Raw genomic sequence first — 20,266 nt, forward strand, 5'->3', positions numbered from 1 at the left:
AGTAACCGTTGTTTTGGCGCGGGGCGACGCTGTTTGTCGGGGGACGTTGCGGCGTTGCGAGTGGGGCGGGCGCGCATAACGACGTAGTTGCGGCGAGGCGGGACGTTGTTAACGGGACGACATTCGACAGGGCGACGTTTGACGGGGAGACATAACGATGTGTGTCTTTGTATTTGCTGCGACCGAACGAAATAACGAAATAGCATAAACCACCATACTCATTTATTCGTACATAGATGTAAATGCTTTTTCCCTTGATGTTTTTTTCTAGGTAAGAAAAACTTTATTATGGGAGACAAAATGAGCGTTGTGGACTGTGCTGCATTTGGAATTCTTTCACAAATGAGATGGCAAACACCATCAGTTTGCAAAGGGACACAGCTCTTACTTGGTATTGTTATATAGTTAGTTGTTATTCCTTTCTATTAATCAAAACATTGACGTCATAACGACAACCTTCTGAAGGAGTTTTTTCTTTCTTTTTACCTCTTATAGACCAAATCAATTCTTTTGCCCAAAGCTTGTCTACGTCGTTGTCAAATTTTATTAAGTTTTTTCTGAAACTTAAATTGTATAATGGCTTATTTCACTCCGGCGTCGTAAAAATGTGATTTATGATTTTATATATGACTTAATATCTTATTTATTTCATGTGAAAAATTGTAACTGTTGAAAACTTGTTGTATCACTTCTTTCAGGAGGAGAAGATCAAATGTAACTTATTATCTGGACAGAATCAGAGACCAGTATTGGCCGGACTTTGACTCGCCAATATACTAGGTGCTGGACAGCAACACCTGGATGTGGATAAATAAACGGCGATGGAAATGTTACTTATCAACAAATATACTTAATATATTTATATGTGTCTACAGTGTCTAGAGTTATACTTTTAATTTTCAACAAGCCCTGTGTATCTATTTATTTTATTGAGATAAATTCTATGTAACTATATTTGCTTGGTGTACGCACAATTTTAAACTCTTTGCAAATGATAGTGGCATACTGATAGTTTAGCAATAATACACCCCAAACAGTAAATTTGTTGTAATAAAATCATTGCTTGGAGTTCTGAGCGATATGATAATAAGCATCAGAACGAGGGTGATTTTATTCAAGATAGACCATATTTTGATATATTTCTTACATGAAAACGATGATCACTGTCTATGGCCTTGTACATTCAAAGGTCTTCAGAAACAAATGCATTTGACACACTAAGCAGTGGTGCAGTCCCTTGCTTTAACATGTTTTTTCTTCACATTTACGAAGACATACATGCTTTATAGCATAACAAAATCACAGGAAAGGATTAAACTATACCATGGTATAATTTAATAAGATTGTGTGCATCAAGATACTGTTAAGAGCAAAATACGTGAAGTTTTATTGCTCTTTTCAAATAGACTCAACTCTTTCAACAATACTTTAAATGAACCAAATGTTGTATGCCATGTCGGTTTCCATTAAACTACCAAAACTACGTCATTAATGTATAATTATATAATGATATAATTACACACAAATCAATTATTTCTGTTACCTTCCTCCCTGAATAAACAAGATTAAAAATGCTTTAGCTTACAACCGTGTGTTGATTTGAACACAATGTCAAGGCTAAGCGTCACACTTATACCAAATACTATAGGATACATTTAACAATAAACAAAAGTAAACGTATGTTATCCATTTCTATAACTAACGACATCAAGACAATAAACTGTAGAGTTTTTAAGCAAACCTTGTATCACAAAATCAGATGTTAATTTAGTACTTCAATTAGAGTCATCGTGATTTTTGTGACTGGTATAAAGCTCCATGTTGGCTGAACATTAAAAATCTATATCTATAACTTGTTTTTTTTTTCTACACATACTGACTTACAACTCCATTTTATAAATATACTTTTATTTCGTTTTTAAAGCGGCTGCAGGAAAACAGATGAGAAAAATTATTTTATATATCCAGGTTTTAAGCGGTATTTGTATTTGCGTGATCGGACCAAATCATGTGTTATCATTTAACTGAGACACCTTTGAAAACTAAAAGAAATATTTAACTTTATTATTACTATAAATAATAATAAAACTGCATAGGACTGAATCCTTTACTCAAGTCAAAAAATTAGACTCGGACATTACAACAAGAAGCGGGAATTATAACTGGTTTTGGGGCGTCATTTAAGACTGATGTCATAAAGAACGAACAATAATGTGTGAAACATTCAAAAACAGAAATGTATAATTTACAATTTTAAGGAACCACAGACAATGCATCAAAAGCTAGCGCAGCATGAACTTTATATGACTGTAGGTCAATTTTAGAACTTTATATGACTGTAGGTAAAATTTAGGAAACAATCTCTGCTCAGAGACCCTACGTTGCTACAGTAATTCCCTTCCCTAGCCTCCCCTTGCCTCCCCTCGCCTCCTAATCATATGTTTTACTAACAATATTGGACGTTTAAGTTGTGCTAATTTTATAAGAAATATTTCAATGTCATTTTACCATGTTTACAAAGTTAAAGAAACAAAAATGGCCAGAAAAAGTATTTGAATGTGAAGGATTTCTGATCTGCACTATAAAGTAAAGTGACCGTCATAAGTCATTTATAAAGTTATTTCATGTAAATAATCACTTAGATTAGTTTTGACTAAACTAAAACATGAAAAGTTGATATTTCTTTGGTTACAAAGATATGAATGGATGTAAAGGTATTGGATACTTGAAATCTTAAGATGATGATTTCATCACCGGCTTCTTTATTGTGAAATATATTTACCCAAAAGAGTTACAGCTTAACAAGGCTAATACCTCAGAATTAGAAGCGTCATTTTTGGATTTAAATTTAACAATTGTGAATAATAATCTAGAAACGAAAATATATGATAAAAGGGACGATTTTAATTTTGAAATTGTCAGCTTCTCTCATCTTGATGGAGATGTCCCTGGAGCAACATCTTACGGTGTCTATATTTCACAACTTATTCTTTTTGCAAGAGCTTGCTCAAAGATAGATGATTTTAATGACAGAAATCTTCATATCACCAAGAAATTGTTACAACAGGGTTACTGTTATCATAAACTACGAAAAGCTTTTAGTAAACAGTTAATTGCTACGCTTTGATGGTGCGATGACTAATAAAGTGTAAGACTCCATGATACTTTTCTCCTATATCCTATATACAATGGACGGAGGGAGTTGATTTTTGTCTTACAGTTTTCTTAGTCGTGCCCTTAAAAGTTAGACTCTTGTTGCTCTGACTTCAGACAAGTTGTTGAATACTTTGGTGTTTAATACCTTAGGTTAACCTTAATTTTATGTTTTGCTTTATTTATCTGTTATTTTTGCACTAATGTTAGAGCCTTTCTCAGCAGGGATTTTATTTACATTGTGTTGTCTAAGTTTTTGAATAGGGTAAGTGCGAGGTTGGCATGACCAAAACGGGTTTAAGCCCCCAATTTCCTTTTTATAGGTTACTGACCGTTCCAAGGCGGTGCCCCTATTTTCAACTTGTTTTCTGTCTGTCTTGTATTTTGTGTTTCGTACGTTGTTTTGTTTGTTGCTAGAGATTTTTATTTTCATTGTGTTGTCTAACTTGTTGAAGATAGGATAAGTGCGAGGTCGGCATGCTCTAAACGCGTTTAAACCCCCAGTTTCCTTTATATTGGTTACTGACCGCTCCAAGGCGGTGTCACTATTTTCAGCTGGTTGTTTTGTCTGTCTTGTATTGTCCGTCTTGTATTGTCTGTTGCGTAAATTTTCTTGTTTGTTGTAAGCATTTTCGTGGTGTACGTTGTAGTGTGACTGTTATTAAGGAACGTGGCATTCCTTTTGTATATTCGTCCTTGTTCAACTTTTACCTCCGGGTTCCTTCCCCACCCCCACCCCGCGGCCCAATTTTGCCCCTTACCATTTCTCTCTCCTCCATCTATTTTTAGCCTAAATTAATATGTACTTGTTGTATGTTTGAAGCAACCCGTCTGAAATATTTTTCAGCTTCTTTTTGTTGTGGGCCTACTATGCAAATGTGTGGCTCTGTGGCTGTGTTTTTGGTGCTCTGTGCTTCCGAGATATCTACCCTTCCCCCATTATTTTTTTATCAGTTGGCAACTGTATTCGGAGCATTTTCCTTTAAATCTTTTCTAAGACGCCAAACCTGAAACAGAGAGTAAACAAATTTTAAGGGATTTCTTTATAACAGAAGCAGTCACAAGTACTGTCAACTCGTTAAAGAATATTCTCATATACTTTGAAAAAAACCCACCTTTGATGAATGGTATATTCCCTCGCTAAGTTTTGTACGATATTTATCATCTGAATACTTCTTAAATTTGTGAAAAAAGACTGAGTTTATGAAGATGGCTTGCAGAAGATCTAATTATGATGTGTTTTGTAAGTAAGTTTTGATCTCTGCAATTCAATATTTGTAACTTTTCTGCCTTCATTACGAGGGTTGGGAGACAAGATCACATGTGAGTATTGAAGACCGACCAGCCGCACATGCTGTGAGATAGCTCGCTATTGTCCCAGATAGAAGTGCTCTAAAGGAAAGTTTCGTTACTTCCGGTACTCTGTCAGGAATGATGACGGTCAATGCGCCAAAGGTCATTCCAATCACCGGAATTGATGCGGCCCCACATAATGCATACGACACAATCAATTCTGACCTCTCCTATAAAATGTAAAATGCGACGTGTTTACTATTTTCAGAACTTTCTGTTCAGTTATAGTTGAAGAATAGTAAATTGACAAACAGGTTATAGAAACCAGTTATTTTATAAAGAAAAAAAGGAAAGGCGAAAAAATAAAATGAAAGTTTTACTCTACAAAACAATATCATATTACATTTCCAACCATTTTCCTTTTGTTATCCTTCACCTTGTTTTGTGTAAGTATATCCACAACTTAATTTAAATTATGATGGCTGGTTTCTACTTTCTACAGGTTTTGTCTTGTTATTATTCGACGCTGACAGAATGTAATAGCGATGTTTTACTGTGTTTCCGTTGTTTCATTATTTTGTTGTGGTGCTCTCGCCAGAGCCTCACAAAGAGAAATGCAACGTGACAGAACGAACGGTGGACTCTTATAAACACTCCGAAACTTTGGCTGCTTTTTCTGTTGTATCAGTGGGAGGGGTGGAAAGAGTGGCAAAATACCATTGATTTTGTCGTCCCACCGACACTACTTTTTCTATATCGATGTGCCATTCATTTGCCCCCGCCACAAGGACAGTACGAAAGGTTAGACATCGTTGTGTCGTTCTGGCGGAAACAAATAAACAGCACAACATCACATTTTATTTTTCAAAAATATCGTTTGGCCGTTGTGGCAAGGGAAAAAGCACGATAATGTTTTAGTTTCCCACGCCACATTGATAAAAGAACGACAGTTTTAGTCGGTCGTTGAACAGATCATGAAATAAAGGTAAGCACACTTGTAAGATGTAGAGTACGTTATGTGATTTTAGATGTAGAGTATGTTATGTGATTTTCTAAGGTTTTCGAATTTTAATCCATTATCAATAGCATGCACATCCCTTAATGGGACTATAGATATATAAAATTAATAATTGTAATACGAAAACGCCTTCGGTGGAATAAAAACTTTAGGAAACACGTTCAAAAAGCTGCATACCATTTTATAACCTTTGGCCTGGAACCATATTTATATGACATGTAGATGAAGGTAGCGGTTCACGAATTTACCATCTGCGACAGTTTTTCAACTTATACAGAACCAAATCCTGACCCGTGGGCGTAGCTATCCGAATACAATAATAGCATGCTTGTCCAATAATACAGTAAACCATAGTTTCTTGCTGTTGCTATTGTCAGCATATTTTTTGAAAGAAGCCGGAACATTTCTTTGCGTTCATAGCATCCTCATTGTTGTGCAATACCATCTTCATTTTCTATTTCAGAATGTTTCATTTTGATTTTATCACCGAAATCAAGATGTTCTTCTCTCACACCTTTATCGTCGTGTACATTGGACTTTGTTCCGAAAATGTGTATACCTTCATAGTTTAAGTCGTCCAAAGATATTGTTCTTACCTGTACTTTCCATACAAAAATATCGTGATGACTAGGTCATGCACGGATTGACTTTGGAGTATCAAGTGCATTCTTCCTATTTATAACATGTTTACATCAATGATATAGCACACGAACTAAATTATTGTTCTGTTTTATGACATTGGACATTTTAAATGTTAAAATACGGAAGATGACCGAGATTAATCATGCGACACATTTCAATTTAGATAAGGCAACATATACAACAGCTGTTTGTTTAAAACGTGAGCCATATCTTATAGAATATACACCAGAGAAAACGTTACGCATTTTTAAACTGGCAAAATATATCACAAATGTTACACTTTGATGGTATAATTTTTAAAACCAGTTTTTCCTGGAAAATTACGAGAAACCATCTCGAATCTACCTTATAGTACAAAAAGCCCCCGTCATAATCAAGTAGGTTGGAGTTTAGCCTTCTTTCTACGGTGACTTTAAACGCAATATGCACATGATATTTGTTTAGTACATTTTTTTTCACAAAGTGAATGTCAGATATGATATATGCGGAGACTGTAATGTGAGGTATTCTTGCTCAATAGTTTTCACCAAATATATTGCACATTTTGTTGCCTGTCTGTTATCTCATATTTGGGTTATTCCTTCTATCGTTAATCAACTTTTCACATCATTAAGTCTGACAACAACCACTCGGGGCTTAGTTGTGAGGATAACTAGTGGTTGGATGTCGGTTATTTATCCATTTCGGTGTATTAAGACTGAAGAGTCTTCCAGACGAAATTCGGAAAAATGTAACAGCTGATCCTAACAGTTGAAAGATTTTTTTTTATCTTAAATACATTGTATAAAACAATTCTGATGACATGCTTTAACTATGGTAACAATGGTTTGACTAAAAGTTTACCATTTGTTATATTTTATTATTTCACTAATATGTTATAAATACGTTCACTTATACGAGAGTAACAATAAAAGTAGTTATTTCGTAATAAAGAACAATTTAATAATATCCTACGCAGTGCAAATAATTATCTCTATATTTAATCACTTTCAACTTTAATCTAAAAATAAAATACGTAACAATGTATAGAACTGTTAAATTTTAATGTTTATATATGCATATAAAAACATATGAACTTACAACTAATATGTCAATAAAATATGTATATTGTATCATTTGTCATTTTAGGTTACCTGTGCTTATTTACATCTTTAACTTCTTTTAAGATTTGCTTTGCACAGAACACTGCCAGCGTAATTTAGAAAATACAAGAAAATAAACATAATGAAATACTTATCAAATATTTGTAAAAATTACCAAAAGTGAAAGCTACACAAATACCGTAAAATAAAATAGTCTATGTTATATATTATGAGTATGGTGGCATACTCGTGCCACATATTTGTCCCTTTAAAATTATGTTTTATTTTGTACTACCTAGTATTTGATCACTAATATTAGAAGGGGTCTCCATGGCCGAGTGGTTAAGGTCGCTGACTTCGAATCACTTACCACTCACCGATGCGCGTTGAATTCTTCAGCTGGTTTACGCGAGGTCGGTGATTCTTTTCTAAGATACCAAACCTGAAACAGAATGTAAATAAATTTTAAGAAATCTCAATATAAAATTGATCGTAACGTGTAGACTTACTAAAGGATATTCCAATATACCTCATTACTTTGAAAAAGCCTTGATGAATGGTACGTCCCATTGCTATTATTTTTTTTTTTATCTTTTTCCAAGATATATGTCATTCAAATACAAATATATCTTCTTACATTTGTGGAAAAAGACTAATTTATGAAGGCGGGTTCACAGAATATCTAAATATCCTGTGCTTTGTTAAGTTAAATATTAAACTCTTTTTAATCGCTGCACTTGTTAAAACTTCTCTGCCTTCATTACGAGGGTTTGGACGAAAAGATGACAAGCAAGCCCTGAACACCAACCTGCCACACATGCTGTGAGATAGCTCGCTATAGTCCCAGCTACAAGTGCTCTAAAGGAAAGTTTCGTTACTTCCGGTGCTCTGTCAGGAATGATGACGGTCAATGCGCCAAGGGTCATTCCAATCATCGGAATAGATGCGAATCCACACAATGCATATGACACAATCAATTCTGAACTCTCCTGTAAAATGTGAAAATTTGACTTACTATTGTCAGAACTTCCTGTATAGCTATAGTTAAAGGATAGTAGATTGACAAGTCCGGTAATTTTATTAGTAAGAAAAGTTAAAGTGAAAAGACAAAATGAAAGTTTTAGTCTACAATACAATATCACGTTACATTTCCAACCTATTTCCTTTTGTTATCCATTACCTTGTTTTGTGAAAGTATATCTACAGGTCAATTTAACTTATGATGGCTGATATTTACTTGGAACCTGTTTAATCTTGTTATTAATTCAGAATATAATGGGATATTTTACTGTGTTTCCGTTGTTTCACTTTTTCATTTAGCCGCTCTCTTCAGTGCCACACAACAAGAAATACAACGTCAAAGAACGGATAGAAAACACTTATGCACACTCCGAAACTTTGGTCAGATCCTTATATTGTAACAGTAGCAGGGGTGGAAATAGAAGCAAAATAATGTTACTTCTGTCGTCCGACCGACAGAACTTTGTCTTTATCGTTTCGCCATGCGTTTGCCCTCGCAACAACGAAAGTACGAAAAGTAATAAGACATTGTTCTGGCGAAAACGAATGGACCGCACAGCACCACCACGAACATTTGTAAATTATCGTCTGGCCGTTGTGGCAAGGGAAAAAGCATAATTCAGTGATAAATAAAAAAATGTTTTGACGAGAGAAAAGGAACGATATGGTGTTGGTAGTTCGCAGTCTTTTTGTCTCGTTCACTTTCTATCGCCAAATTGATGAAAAGAAACAACGGCGTTTTAACACAGCGTCTGTTGAATTATTCGTGCGCAGCAGTTCTCGTTCTGGCAGAAAAAACGAAAGCAGCAAGATAGTATAGCATTCTGGCAGGTCAAAACAACGAGACATTGACAAAACACGGAAAGAGTTATATATTACTTCGCCATTGTGGCGGGGACGACAGAAGGGACAACGAAATTGGCAGATGCCTGCTTACATATTTAACAGATTTGAGATAAGAGAATGAGATAATATTTTGCAACCAAACTGGTTACTTCCTTAATAATTATTAAACGTAATAGGTGAAGCATACACGTTTAGAATGTTGATAGCTGGATATTCATTGCGAATACAGAGTACAGTAACAACATATTAATTCATGAATGCCTAATTAAGGCATTTAATCTGGTAAATATTGAGTTATTTAACAGTAAAAGACAATCAGGCAGTGTATACATTTCATAAGGGTCCATCCGCCCTTTCAGGCACAGTATAGCATTACGCCATATAAGAGCATAGACCCAAGTTATAGACAAGCCTTAAGGAAACCAGTTTATACATACACTGCAAAAATTTCAAGAATGATTTATAATATTACAAAGTTTTTAATTTCTGACCGAAAATACTCCTCCAGTTAATGTTTGGTTCCACTGTGGTAAGAAAATGTCATTGCCTCTGTCGTCTGTGATAGTTTCATTGAATTTTGCCATATAGGCCATTAACACTTTCCTGTTTTCAATAAGATCTCCTAGTTGCTGATATGGAATCCCTGCTACAGAGAGTGTTCGGATTCCTAACATTTCCCCTGCACGGAGACAGTCTTCTTCATCAACTCCCATTATATATACGAATGGGTAAGACACATATGACAGCATAAGCTGAAATTAAAATCTGAAATATCAGTTTTCTTTACATGCTGAAATATAGGTTCCCGTTTACATGGTAAGACACTAGTCTTCCTTAAAAGTTGAACTTTTATATTCTCGATGAGCAAATCATGATTAGTGCAAAATGCATGATTATGAAGTGATTCTGACGAATGTGTACGATCGAGACAGTCCGGTACATTTGTTCTAAACTAAATAAAGGTATTAACTGATACTTTATTTTCTTGTAATTTTGCCTGGTAAGATCTAATAATTTTCCAATATTCAAGACTGTGTTCATTTCTTTTCTACGTCAGGCCTTTATTCAAAGTTTTGTATCTTTAAAATAAATTTATATATTTCCAGTATATTTTATGCATTGTAAAAAAGCAAAATATATTGCATACCTTTAAACTTATATGAATATTTACTCTGTTCCCAAACCATTCAACAGTTTTGTCCAAAAATTCAATGATAGATAACGCCACAATCATATTTCCGATTATGTTGGCGACCAGTTTTATGCCCTGTTTTGTGCCTACAACAAGCGCTTCGCCAATACTTTTTGGTCCCTCGGAACTTTTGCGTATAAAACATAATTCATGTAAAAAGTATTAGTGTATAATAATTCCTACGACAGATTCATTTTTACACGTTAAAGTTGGATCAAGTAAGAAAGATTCCACAAGAAAATCCGTCGAAATCATAGAAAAGAATGTAACCTAGCAACATAATATCGGAATTAGTTTGAGGAGTGCCTCAATGAAATTAAGGTAACTAAACAATCCATGACGCACCATATCAACGACTTCAGCGGAACTCTTTTATCATACATAAACAATTAATGGACACTAAAACTCTGATAGCGACAATGGGGTAATGTCGTCTCATAAAGCATAAAAATATAACAACATGAAGTCCACTAGATTTGTGTAATTAACATTGTATGCAAATGATTGGAAACTATTTTCAGTCTATACTCCACATGTATATTTTTCTTGGCGCGCCTGAGTTGTATTTAATTAATAAGACAGTAACCTACTATTCTTAATGTATTTAAATGGTTGGAGAATACCTACGGCCCATGCTTTCTCTTATTTTGTATCTTATCTTCGAAAGTTTCCTTTTTATTTTTGTCTGTTTCTTCTACGTCTTCGGTTGAAACACTAGCTTCTTTAAAAATGTCAGAGTTAGTGTGACCACTTTGCTCTGAACTGTTTTTGCTTCCTTTAGTTATGACTTCCAAATCAATATCTTCGATATTAGTTTTGAAATCAGTCTGCTCAACATCGGAAAGGTAATTTTTGCACAAACAAGCGCTGCCGGAGCGGACATGGCGGATGCAGCCAAAAGATATGATGCTGGAACCTGAAATATTTTCAAATATGCTCGTTCAAAGATAGCATAAAAAATCATAACGTTTTCACTGACAGTGAGTACATTTTCACCATTTTAAGTTATTTCTTAAAGGCAGTCTCTGTACTTTACAAAGAGATGCCAAACACATTTATTATACACAATTAACGTAAAAACCAAGGAATGATAAGAATCTCTTACAACGCTTTTAAAATTCAATGTTTATGGCGACAATTTTAGACCATATTGTCTTCAGTCAGAAAGTGCCAATTATGGTATTTAATTTTCTTACAGCATTTAAAAAAAGTTAAATGTATCTAAATTCTAATCATGTTTTGAATATGTATATCGTTTTAGTCTCTAGCGAATAAGAAAGAAACAGTTCGTTACACTTTACTTGTACTAATTTAGAGCGAACGTCCTATATTGAGGCTCCAGTATGAAAACAATCTCTCAAAGCAGGTAAACTGACATACATATGGACTTACACCGAACGAAATGAACTGTATCAAAGCTGAACCACCACATGATGCAAACCAGTTTGTCATTAGCGTAAACAGTCGAGATGTAGGCATACTGTCAATATATTCTATCACCAATATTGCAGATTCAATCTGAAACAGTCAATGGATAAGTGAAGAGCAATTGCAAACTCTTCTTACGAGTGTAAACAGATTATATTTATCACCAGTTCAAACCAACTGAATTGCATGAATAAAGACAATTTCAAAGTAAATGTGCACAGATTTAACGCCCAAATAAATAAAACTGATTTGAAATAGGTAGCTTGTATTGACTAGTACGTATTTATAATTACAAATGTAATATGTAAATAGATAACTGTAATAGATATGTTATTAGATATTTGTAATAAATATATAAATAGTTATTTGTAATACAAATGCAAATAAAAATGTAACTATAGTATAACATTTTGTTCAATATGGTTGTCTAATAGGTACTCAATATCTCAATTTTCTGTAGAACGTGAATTATATTGATATCAAATGTAAATTTACTTCTTTTAAGAAAATGCACCCGTGTTACATGATTTTATTCCGTTCTTTTAACATAACTTTAATTATCATTATTATACAAAGTTTGGTTCGCAAACTTGCCTGAAAAAGTGTTTATAAGTAGCAACTTATTTGATTTTGACACTGTGACACCAATTTCTATAAGTTTGTCTAATAACTGCATTGCTTTTTTTGAAAACACTAGCTGTTCAGAGCAGTTTGGAAAGCATAAATAGGAGATCTATACTCACTCCACCTAAGAAGATGTTGGCGCAAGCATTGGTCGCTTCCGGTGCAGAAACATCGAGAATGATTGCAAGGAACTTTCCTAAAGTTCTGACTATAAACTGAATAGTCCCGAGATAAATCAGAACTTGAATGGCGGCAAAAAACACTATAACCGATGGCATTGCCTGGAAATGTAACATTTGAGACACTATGTTTATTCTATATGTATTTAGTCTATATATATCCCTGCCAGTTCAAATATTATAATACTTACTTCCTAAAATACTTTCAGCGAGAAAATGTTACGTAAGCCAATGAATAAAAATTATTGTTTTATGAAGTATAACAATTATACCGGCATTATGTGTTTTTTTTTCACTGGCTGTAGGTGTATGTGGGACAATCCGTCTTTATGGTAACTGTTTCGACGGTAACGAGATAAAAAGTTGCACAAGATCCGGATATTTCCTTTCCACAACTACTACCAGTGATAAAATATTTTCCTTGCATGTCATATTCAACAAAATACAGAAAAAGTATAAACGAACGACTGACTTTCCTAAATTACTAGTGTATTACATAAGCGTATTTAAACAAAGCATAAGAAGCTTATGTCCTTAAGAATACAAGACCGTTTCGTATCAAATACAAAAAACAACGTTGAGTTTTGGTTTTGTTTAAACTTCTGCTGCGTAATATTTTGTAGTCTTTGTGATTTTTTTTTTTTTGAATTGAAAAACATACCAAAAGAATAAGGGAGTATCTATTAAGAAAACAGCAGCGGCGGTTTTACGTCAGATTGTTACTGCACGAACCGATAATTAAGTGTAACTCATTATACGTTATTTACAGCACGAGAGTAGTGTAAGATGGCGTTTTCAAGCCGGAAGGTCCTGCTCAGTATGCCGAAAAATGTGTACTTTATTCAACAAAGCTAAACGCATTAAAATATTAAGATACGTTCTCAGGTTCTGTTCATTGGGATAAAATAAAGACTTTTTAAAGCTATAAGCAGACCTAAAGCTAACAAAAGAATCAAAATACTAAGGAAGAGTTAAAAACTGATAAAGTAGATCAGCAAAACTATATCACTCACAGTTAATGGATTTCAAAGAATGATATGGATGTATAAATTAGCAGACAATGAATGTTTATATACCTGCATTGCAAAGCGATGATCCATATAAGAGTCACCAAATACGAACTTGGCTCCAACTCGGGAATAATCCATGAATTCCATAAGGCGATCAGACAGCCATAAAATAACGGTAGCACCTAAAAGACATGTATTGTTTTCTATATTTCAGAAAATTTCTCTCACATGATTCTGTTAATTATAATTGACTAATGCGTAGTTGTGTTGCAAATAAATACATGATTATTATCTTTTCGTGAGTTATTGACGTGGGAAAAAGTGATATTGACCGAGGTCGTAGCCCATGGTTGGTGCCACTTTATACCTTTTCACAGGGCTTCATAAAATGCATATATTGTTTTACTTTTTAAGAACCCAAAGATAACTCGTTGAAAGGACTGCGAAAATCTGCAGCAGCTAGCATATAGTCTTATATTATGTATAAAGTCAAAATCAATGACGTTACAATTGACGGTCAGTACTTGTTTCATTTTTTCCTCCGCCCTCGAGTCAGTGTAGCCTTTTTAATCTTGTTACAGTCGCGTCTTTATTGTCCAGTTCTCAACTCTGGCCCATAAGAGCGACTTCCTCTACTTGTTCAGAAATCACTTAACATGGCAGTTTATCAAGGAAAAACTTTTTGATCTTTCAAAATAATGTATTTTCTGCATACTTTTCTACAAACTTTTTACATCTTGTGTTTCTTCATAGCTACCTTTCACTTAACCTTTAAAATCCACTACTGTTATGAACAGCCAGATTATAAATTAAGTCACGGAATTTCTGGACCATCAGCTTAGCATTCGATTTTCTGAATCTCAATAAGCATTAGAAATATGTACTAGAAAGTATCTAATTTTTTGCAAAATAAAGCCTTGATGTGTGAAAAAGCAACCATGAATGGGCGTTGAAATTTGTAGTAAATGATATTCTACTTTTTGAACTTTGTTATGTATTACATTCAGCATAGAGATAATATACAATTGATTTCTAAAGAAATCAGACTAAGGGTAAAATGTTTTAAAAGGTTATATTGACATATCTCTTATTTCATAAGCAATATCACTTTAAGCATCTATCTTTTATGATGGTTTTTAATACGCTCGTTTTGTAAAACACCCACACCTGCAATCTGAGTTAATATATGGGTATATTAGGCAGTAGATTCTTAGGAATAGTTTCATTTTTATTTGTTTCAAAGTTTGGCGTTAGGCCTTATTCCTATACTTGTTTAGCTGCAGTATATAAATATATACCTGCTGTTGTTTTTATGATAAAGTAGCCTAACAAACACTGCATGGCTGATCCCCAAACCACACAATGCCAGTTGATCTAAAATAAAATGACAAAGATATTTTCCAATTTCTTAACCGATAAATCTTACATGCATACAAATATTAAGCAATTTGCTTTCCTATTAAACAGTTAAACATATTAAACCGATTCATATGTTATTGAATGAAGCAAATCGATATTTGATATGAACACTTTAAGTCGAAGAAATTAAATTTTGTGATATTATTAACAATGGAAATCATATGTTATTAAATGAAGCAAATCGATATTTAACCTGTAAACTGTAAACCGAAGTAACTAAGTGATATCATTTACAATGGAAATCATATGTTATCTAATGAAGCAAATCGATATTTGACATGAAGACTGTAAGTCGAAGTAACTAAGTGATATCATTTACAATGGAAATCATATGTTATCTAATGAAGCAAATCGATATTTGACATGTAGACTGTAAGTCGAAGTAACTAAGTGATATCATTTACAATGGAAATCATATGTTATTAAATGAAGCAAATCGATATTTGACATGTAGACTGTAAGTCGAAGTAACTAAGTGATATCATTTACAATGGAAATCATATGTTATTAAATGAAGCAAATCGATATTTAACATGTAGACTGTAAGTCGAAGTAATTAAGTGATATCATTTACAATGGAAATCATATGTTATCTAATGAAGCAAATCGATATTTGGCATGTTCACGTTAAATCGAAGTAACTAAAAAAACAAAGACAAATATCAAACAGGGAATGCTACGTACCAAACAGCCTCTACAAAACGAAACCCACAGCACGCAGACGTGCACATCACTCACAATAAGCAATATTATTAGCTATTGAAAACATTCGTTTGAAATATATCAAACCTAATTATTATCTGGACAGAGTAATTTTCTACATACCTTCCTTCTGTTATTTGAGATGATGACAAGTATAAGAATAAATGCAATATAACCACCAAGAGATCTCAACTTTCCTGGATCCTTTAAGGCGACATTGGAGATGAGATAGTAGACCATTATAGCGGCCCATACTAGATACAAACACCTACAAGATTAAGCAAAATGCATTGTTCTTACATATCTATAAAACAAAAAATATAATTGCTCGTTGTAGTTTTAACAACCACTATCATTGATTATTTAAAACATTGCTCAATGCAAACGGTTTAATGAGCAATATCACTCGTATGTTTCAGTTTTAATATTTTGCAATCAAAACAGAAAAAGTGACAATAGATACTTGTTTTGTCATGCAGATATTGTGCTATTTATATATCAAAACGTGTTTTAGAAAAGTATTAGAATTAACTATCACATACTTTTGGAGACATGAACATTAAGTTCAGAGAGGCTGCCATCGCCAAAGAGTAGAACATTTAGACCACTTTGTACTATAGTGTCATAACATTAAGACCGTTTTGTATTATAGTGTGGCAATATCTGCGGATTTTAATTTTCAATAATATCTAAGAAGACTGCAACATACGAATTCTAAACAATCATGCATATTCCAAAGATATACCTTTAAAGTGTTTTCCGTGTAATTGATTCTTGTTTATTACATGAAAAGAAGTTAAAAGTCAAAAACAATAATAATTATAATACAAACATGCCAGGAGTGGAATCAACATACCATCTTATAACCTTTGGCCTGGAACCATATTTATACGACATGTAGATGAAACTGGTAGCGGATTTCCATGATTTTCTTATACCATCTTGTGACAACAGATTGTTCCAACCCAAATACAGAACTCCAAATCCCGTGAACACCGTGAGGCGAATAGATCCCTCATCCCCGAAATTACAATACATAGCATAGCTATAGAAAGCCAGATATAGTATCAGTAAACCATAGTTTCTTGCTGTTACTATTGTCGGCATATTTCTTTGAAAGAAACCGGAATATTGCTTCATAACATCCTTATTGCTCTGCAACACCGTTTTTGTTTCATCATTTTCTGTTTTGGAATGTTTCATTTTGATATGACCACCGAAATCAAGATGTTTTCCTGTCACACTTTTATCGTCAATGTGCATGTCACTTTCTTCCGAAATTGTGTACACCTTCATATTTTTAGTTTTCCAAAGGTAATGTTCTCACGTCTACTTTCCACTCAGACATACGTTAACGGATTGATATTGGAGTATCAAGTTTGTTTTTCCTATTTCCTTTATTACACGTTTACACACGAACTAAATGATTGTTCTGTTTTATGACCTAAAACATTTTAAATATAAAAAAGAACTTGGGAGACGACCGAGATTAATTATGTCACACATTTCAACGAAAATAAGACAACGTCTTGGTAGTTGTTTGTCAAAACATAAGCCACGTTTTCTTTAAATGACACATATAAAATGACCCGTATTTTAAACTTGATAAGATATATCACAAATTTTGCCCTTTGATTTTATACCATGGAGTGCATTTTAAAAACGACCCACTTTCGCATGGAGACACCGTGGAATTTAAACTCTGCATTTTCTTTTACATGTGGCATAACTATCTCATATTTATCTTAAAATGCAATAAAAACTATCACAGTTAAGTAGACTGGAGATAGATTTTTCTCCACGGTGGCTATAAACTGCAATATGAGCATGATACATTTTTAGTCCAATACTTTTACCAAGTGTGTAATGTAAGGTATTCTAGCTGATTTGTAAGATACATTGTAATCTAGGATAATTATAAAAACACATTTATTTTTCTGTTTTATTTCACGTTTTCTTCAATAGCTTTTACCAAATACAGCACATTTTGTGGCCTCTCTGGTGTCTCATATTTGGACTGTTTCTTTTATCGTTAGTTAATATTTCACATCATTTAATTTGACAAAATCACGCGGAGATTGGTTGTGAAGATAACTAACAGTTAGAGGGTATTTATCTGCTTCAGTGTAATACCCCAGTCACACATACGGCGCGGATATCTACGTCTAGCTACGGACAGAAACGTAGTAATCCGTATCGATCCGTACCTGAGCCGTACCTCAGAGTAGTCATTCGTATTAATCCGTACCAAAACGTGGTCAAAACGTATTCAAAACTTATTCCAAACGTGCAAGTTTCCCAAACTTTTGAACATGTATAAAAGTTTGAGCGAATCGTAGCCATATGAGCGTGACTTTAGTCAAACTTGGCTGAAACTTATTCATCCGTACTTAAACGTACTTAAACGTAGTTATCCGTGCTGTTACGTACCTCGCCGTAGCTGAACGTAGCTATCCGAGGCTGCTCGTACTTAAGCATAGTTCAACGTAGTTTACCGCAGGCCCTTCCGTGCGCTGAGCAAGTTGCAAGGCGCAGTAAAACGTAATTCAACGCAGTACCTCGTACCTATCCGTACTTATTCGCGTCCTGTATTGTTTTGTTTGTTTCCTGTTTCTCACCATTTTTCCCGTACTATGTCACAAATTGACATACGGGCCTTATTTTATCTGTAGTGTAAATGCAGGTATTGCATCATCTTTTTGTAAATTTTTGAGTTATTGAGGTAAATGTCAGATTTCACGCATAAAATACCTCTCATGTTTTTCTGTATTTCATAACTTAAATTTCCATGTAAATTTCATTAAATTCGGTTCAGTAATAAGAAAGTTGATATTTTATAAACTTCAGTAATTTATGTTTTTATCCCCAAAACCACTATAATGGGCCTCAAATTGTCAATTTAAATCCGCGCCAAAGTAGTTAGATTCCCCGGCTATATCGTGAATCCCTTGAAAATAGAAATAGTAAGAGTCCACGGCTTAGCCGTGAATCCCATGAAATTTAGTATTTGGCGGGACATTATCCTTTAAATAGACTGGACTAGATATGCCTTGCGCACACCACCTTACGACTTTATAGACGAATCTATGTCTGAATTATTTTCTTGCTAGAAATTTATGCTCGATCGAGGTAAGAATTTATTTGTTAGATTTTTGTATGATTTTTGCATTACGATTTTTATTTGGTTAAATTTTTGTTCATTCTACAGAATTTTTGTAACATTTACTTTTCGGCATGTGATTTTAGCTAGTTTCGGTATGTTAGGATAATTTATTAATTTTTCAGACTTTTGTAAATTATTTCGAAAGAGGAGTCTAAACGTTTCGTTTATATAAGATGTTAGATTTATACTGAAATTTGTAACATGATATTTATAAAGTACTTTGTTTCAAAAACTTATGTCAAACATTTCGTTATTATGGAACGCCATTACTGCATTGTATTGTTATGTATAAATCTATATGGCAAGTCTAGTACCATGTATATATTATTGTAATTTGTAATTGTGTGCCAGTCTATAGCACATCTAATAAATGTCCGTTGTAGTGTATGGCATTAGATATTATATGGATGCCAACTATCATATAACGTTTGATTTACATTGAATTTTGTTAATTTGTAGTTGTAAGTAATGGCTGCAGTTTATCATGTCCGTATCTATAATGTTTCATCATATACTTTTCATATCTTTTTCATACTTTAACTTTAGTCTTTTAAGTAAGTAATTAATTTTGGTAATAATGGAAGTAATAAGTGACGTATTTTAATCATGTGACGTTTGAACTTAGTAGCACATATATTTTGTATAAGTAGCACGTATTATTTATGGGAGCCTACGGAGGTATGGTGTACCCAAAGGAGCAGTTTTATGCCCTGATTTTTTGTTTTGCTATGGTGCTTACCATATGTTATATATTTTAGCTTCTTCCGCCAGACGATTTTCCTGGTGATGTCATAACCCGGAAGTACAATGCCCGAGGTTCACTTGTCTTCACTCGCCTGGATGTGATATTCCCAGCGCAGAGCTTTCGTCCCATGGTTGTGCCGTAAACCGCAAAGACGATGATTTTTGTTATCCTCTGAAGTCAGCTCAGGGATGCAATCACCTACCACCATAGGGAGCCAACACGGAATCAACGTATTCACGGTTTAAAGGGGACTGAATTTAGAAATCTGTTTTGTTTGTGCTACTTAAAGTTCACAATTACATTAAGACCTGTGTCACGTCAGATTGAATGGAAGTATAAGAACTTTTGTATTAGAGATACTGAACTTTTTTTTTTTTTTTTCCTTTCTTATAATCAGTTTTTTTTTTCTTTTCATATCTATTCATTGTTAATAATCATCTTTTGTAAATAAATTTGTACAATACTGTAAAGGTGTTGATTTGTTCTGATGGTTACTGTCGCCGGTACGGCCTTTCTGTCACAATGGTGTCGAAGTGGGATTGGTCGACCAGACACAGTAGCTATTCGAACATTATTAACACCCATTTAACTGCAGCAATAATTTGTAAAGATTCCTCTTGTTTTGTTCTATTGGTACACATTATAATAGTTTTATTCATTTTTCAGAGTGACGTCTTACCTCAGACAAGACATAGACAGATCCATAGCTTCAGCTAACCAGCTTTAGTGGTCACAGACTGATAGACAGTT

General features: G+C 33.8%; 2 protein-coding genes across 2 annotated transcripts; both read right to left on the minus strand.

Annotated features, from left to right (window-relative positions):
* Window positions 1-7,132: 7,132 nt before the first annotated feature.
* Window positions 7,133-10,866, minus strand: LOC123533028 (solute carrier family 28 member 3-like). The gene is made up of 4 exons (XM_053517068.1): window positions 10,202-10,866; window positions 9,546-9,806; window positions 7,997-8,177; window positions 7,133-7,630 (listed from the first exon to the last, which is right to left on the minus strand). Exons 1-4 carry the CDS (start codon window positions 10,286-10,288, stop codon window positions 7,617-7,619), a joined length of 543 nt encoding a protein of 180 aa, XP_053373043.1. The 5' UTR covers window positions 10,289-10,866; the 3' UTR covers window positions 7,133-7,616.
* Window positions 10,867-10,886: 20 nt separating this feature from the next.
* LOC123532654 (solute carrier family 28 member 3-like) lies at window positions 10,887-17,199 on the minus strand. The gene is made up of 7 exons (XM_053517067.1): window positions 16,465-17,199; window positions 15,732-15,876; window positions 14,786-14,861; window positions 13,554-13,669; window positions 12,418-12,579; window positions 11,639-11,764; window positions 10,887-11,162 (listed from the first exon to the last, which is right to left on the minus strand). The coding sequence occupies exons 1-7, from the start codon at window positions 16,902-16,904 to the stop codon at window positions 11,028-11,030; spliced, it is 1,200 nt and encodes a 399-aa protein (XP_053373042.1). The 5' UTR covers window positions 16,905-17,199; the 3' UTR covers window positions 10,887-11,027.
* Between the last annotated feature and the right edge of the window lie 3,067 nt (window positions 17,200-20,266).

The sequence above is a fragment of the Mercenaria mercenaria genome, chromosome 11 (genome assembly GCF_021730395.1).
Source record: "Mercenaria mercenaria strain notata chromosome 11, MADL_Memer_1, whole genome shotgun sequence".
Lineage (NCBI taxonomy): Eukaryota > Metazoa > Mollusca > Bivalvia > Venerida > Veneridae > Mercenaria > Mercenaria mercenaria.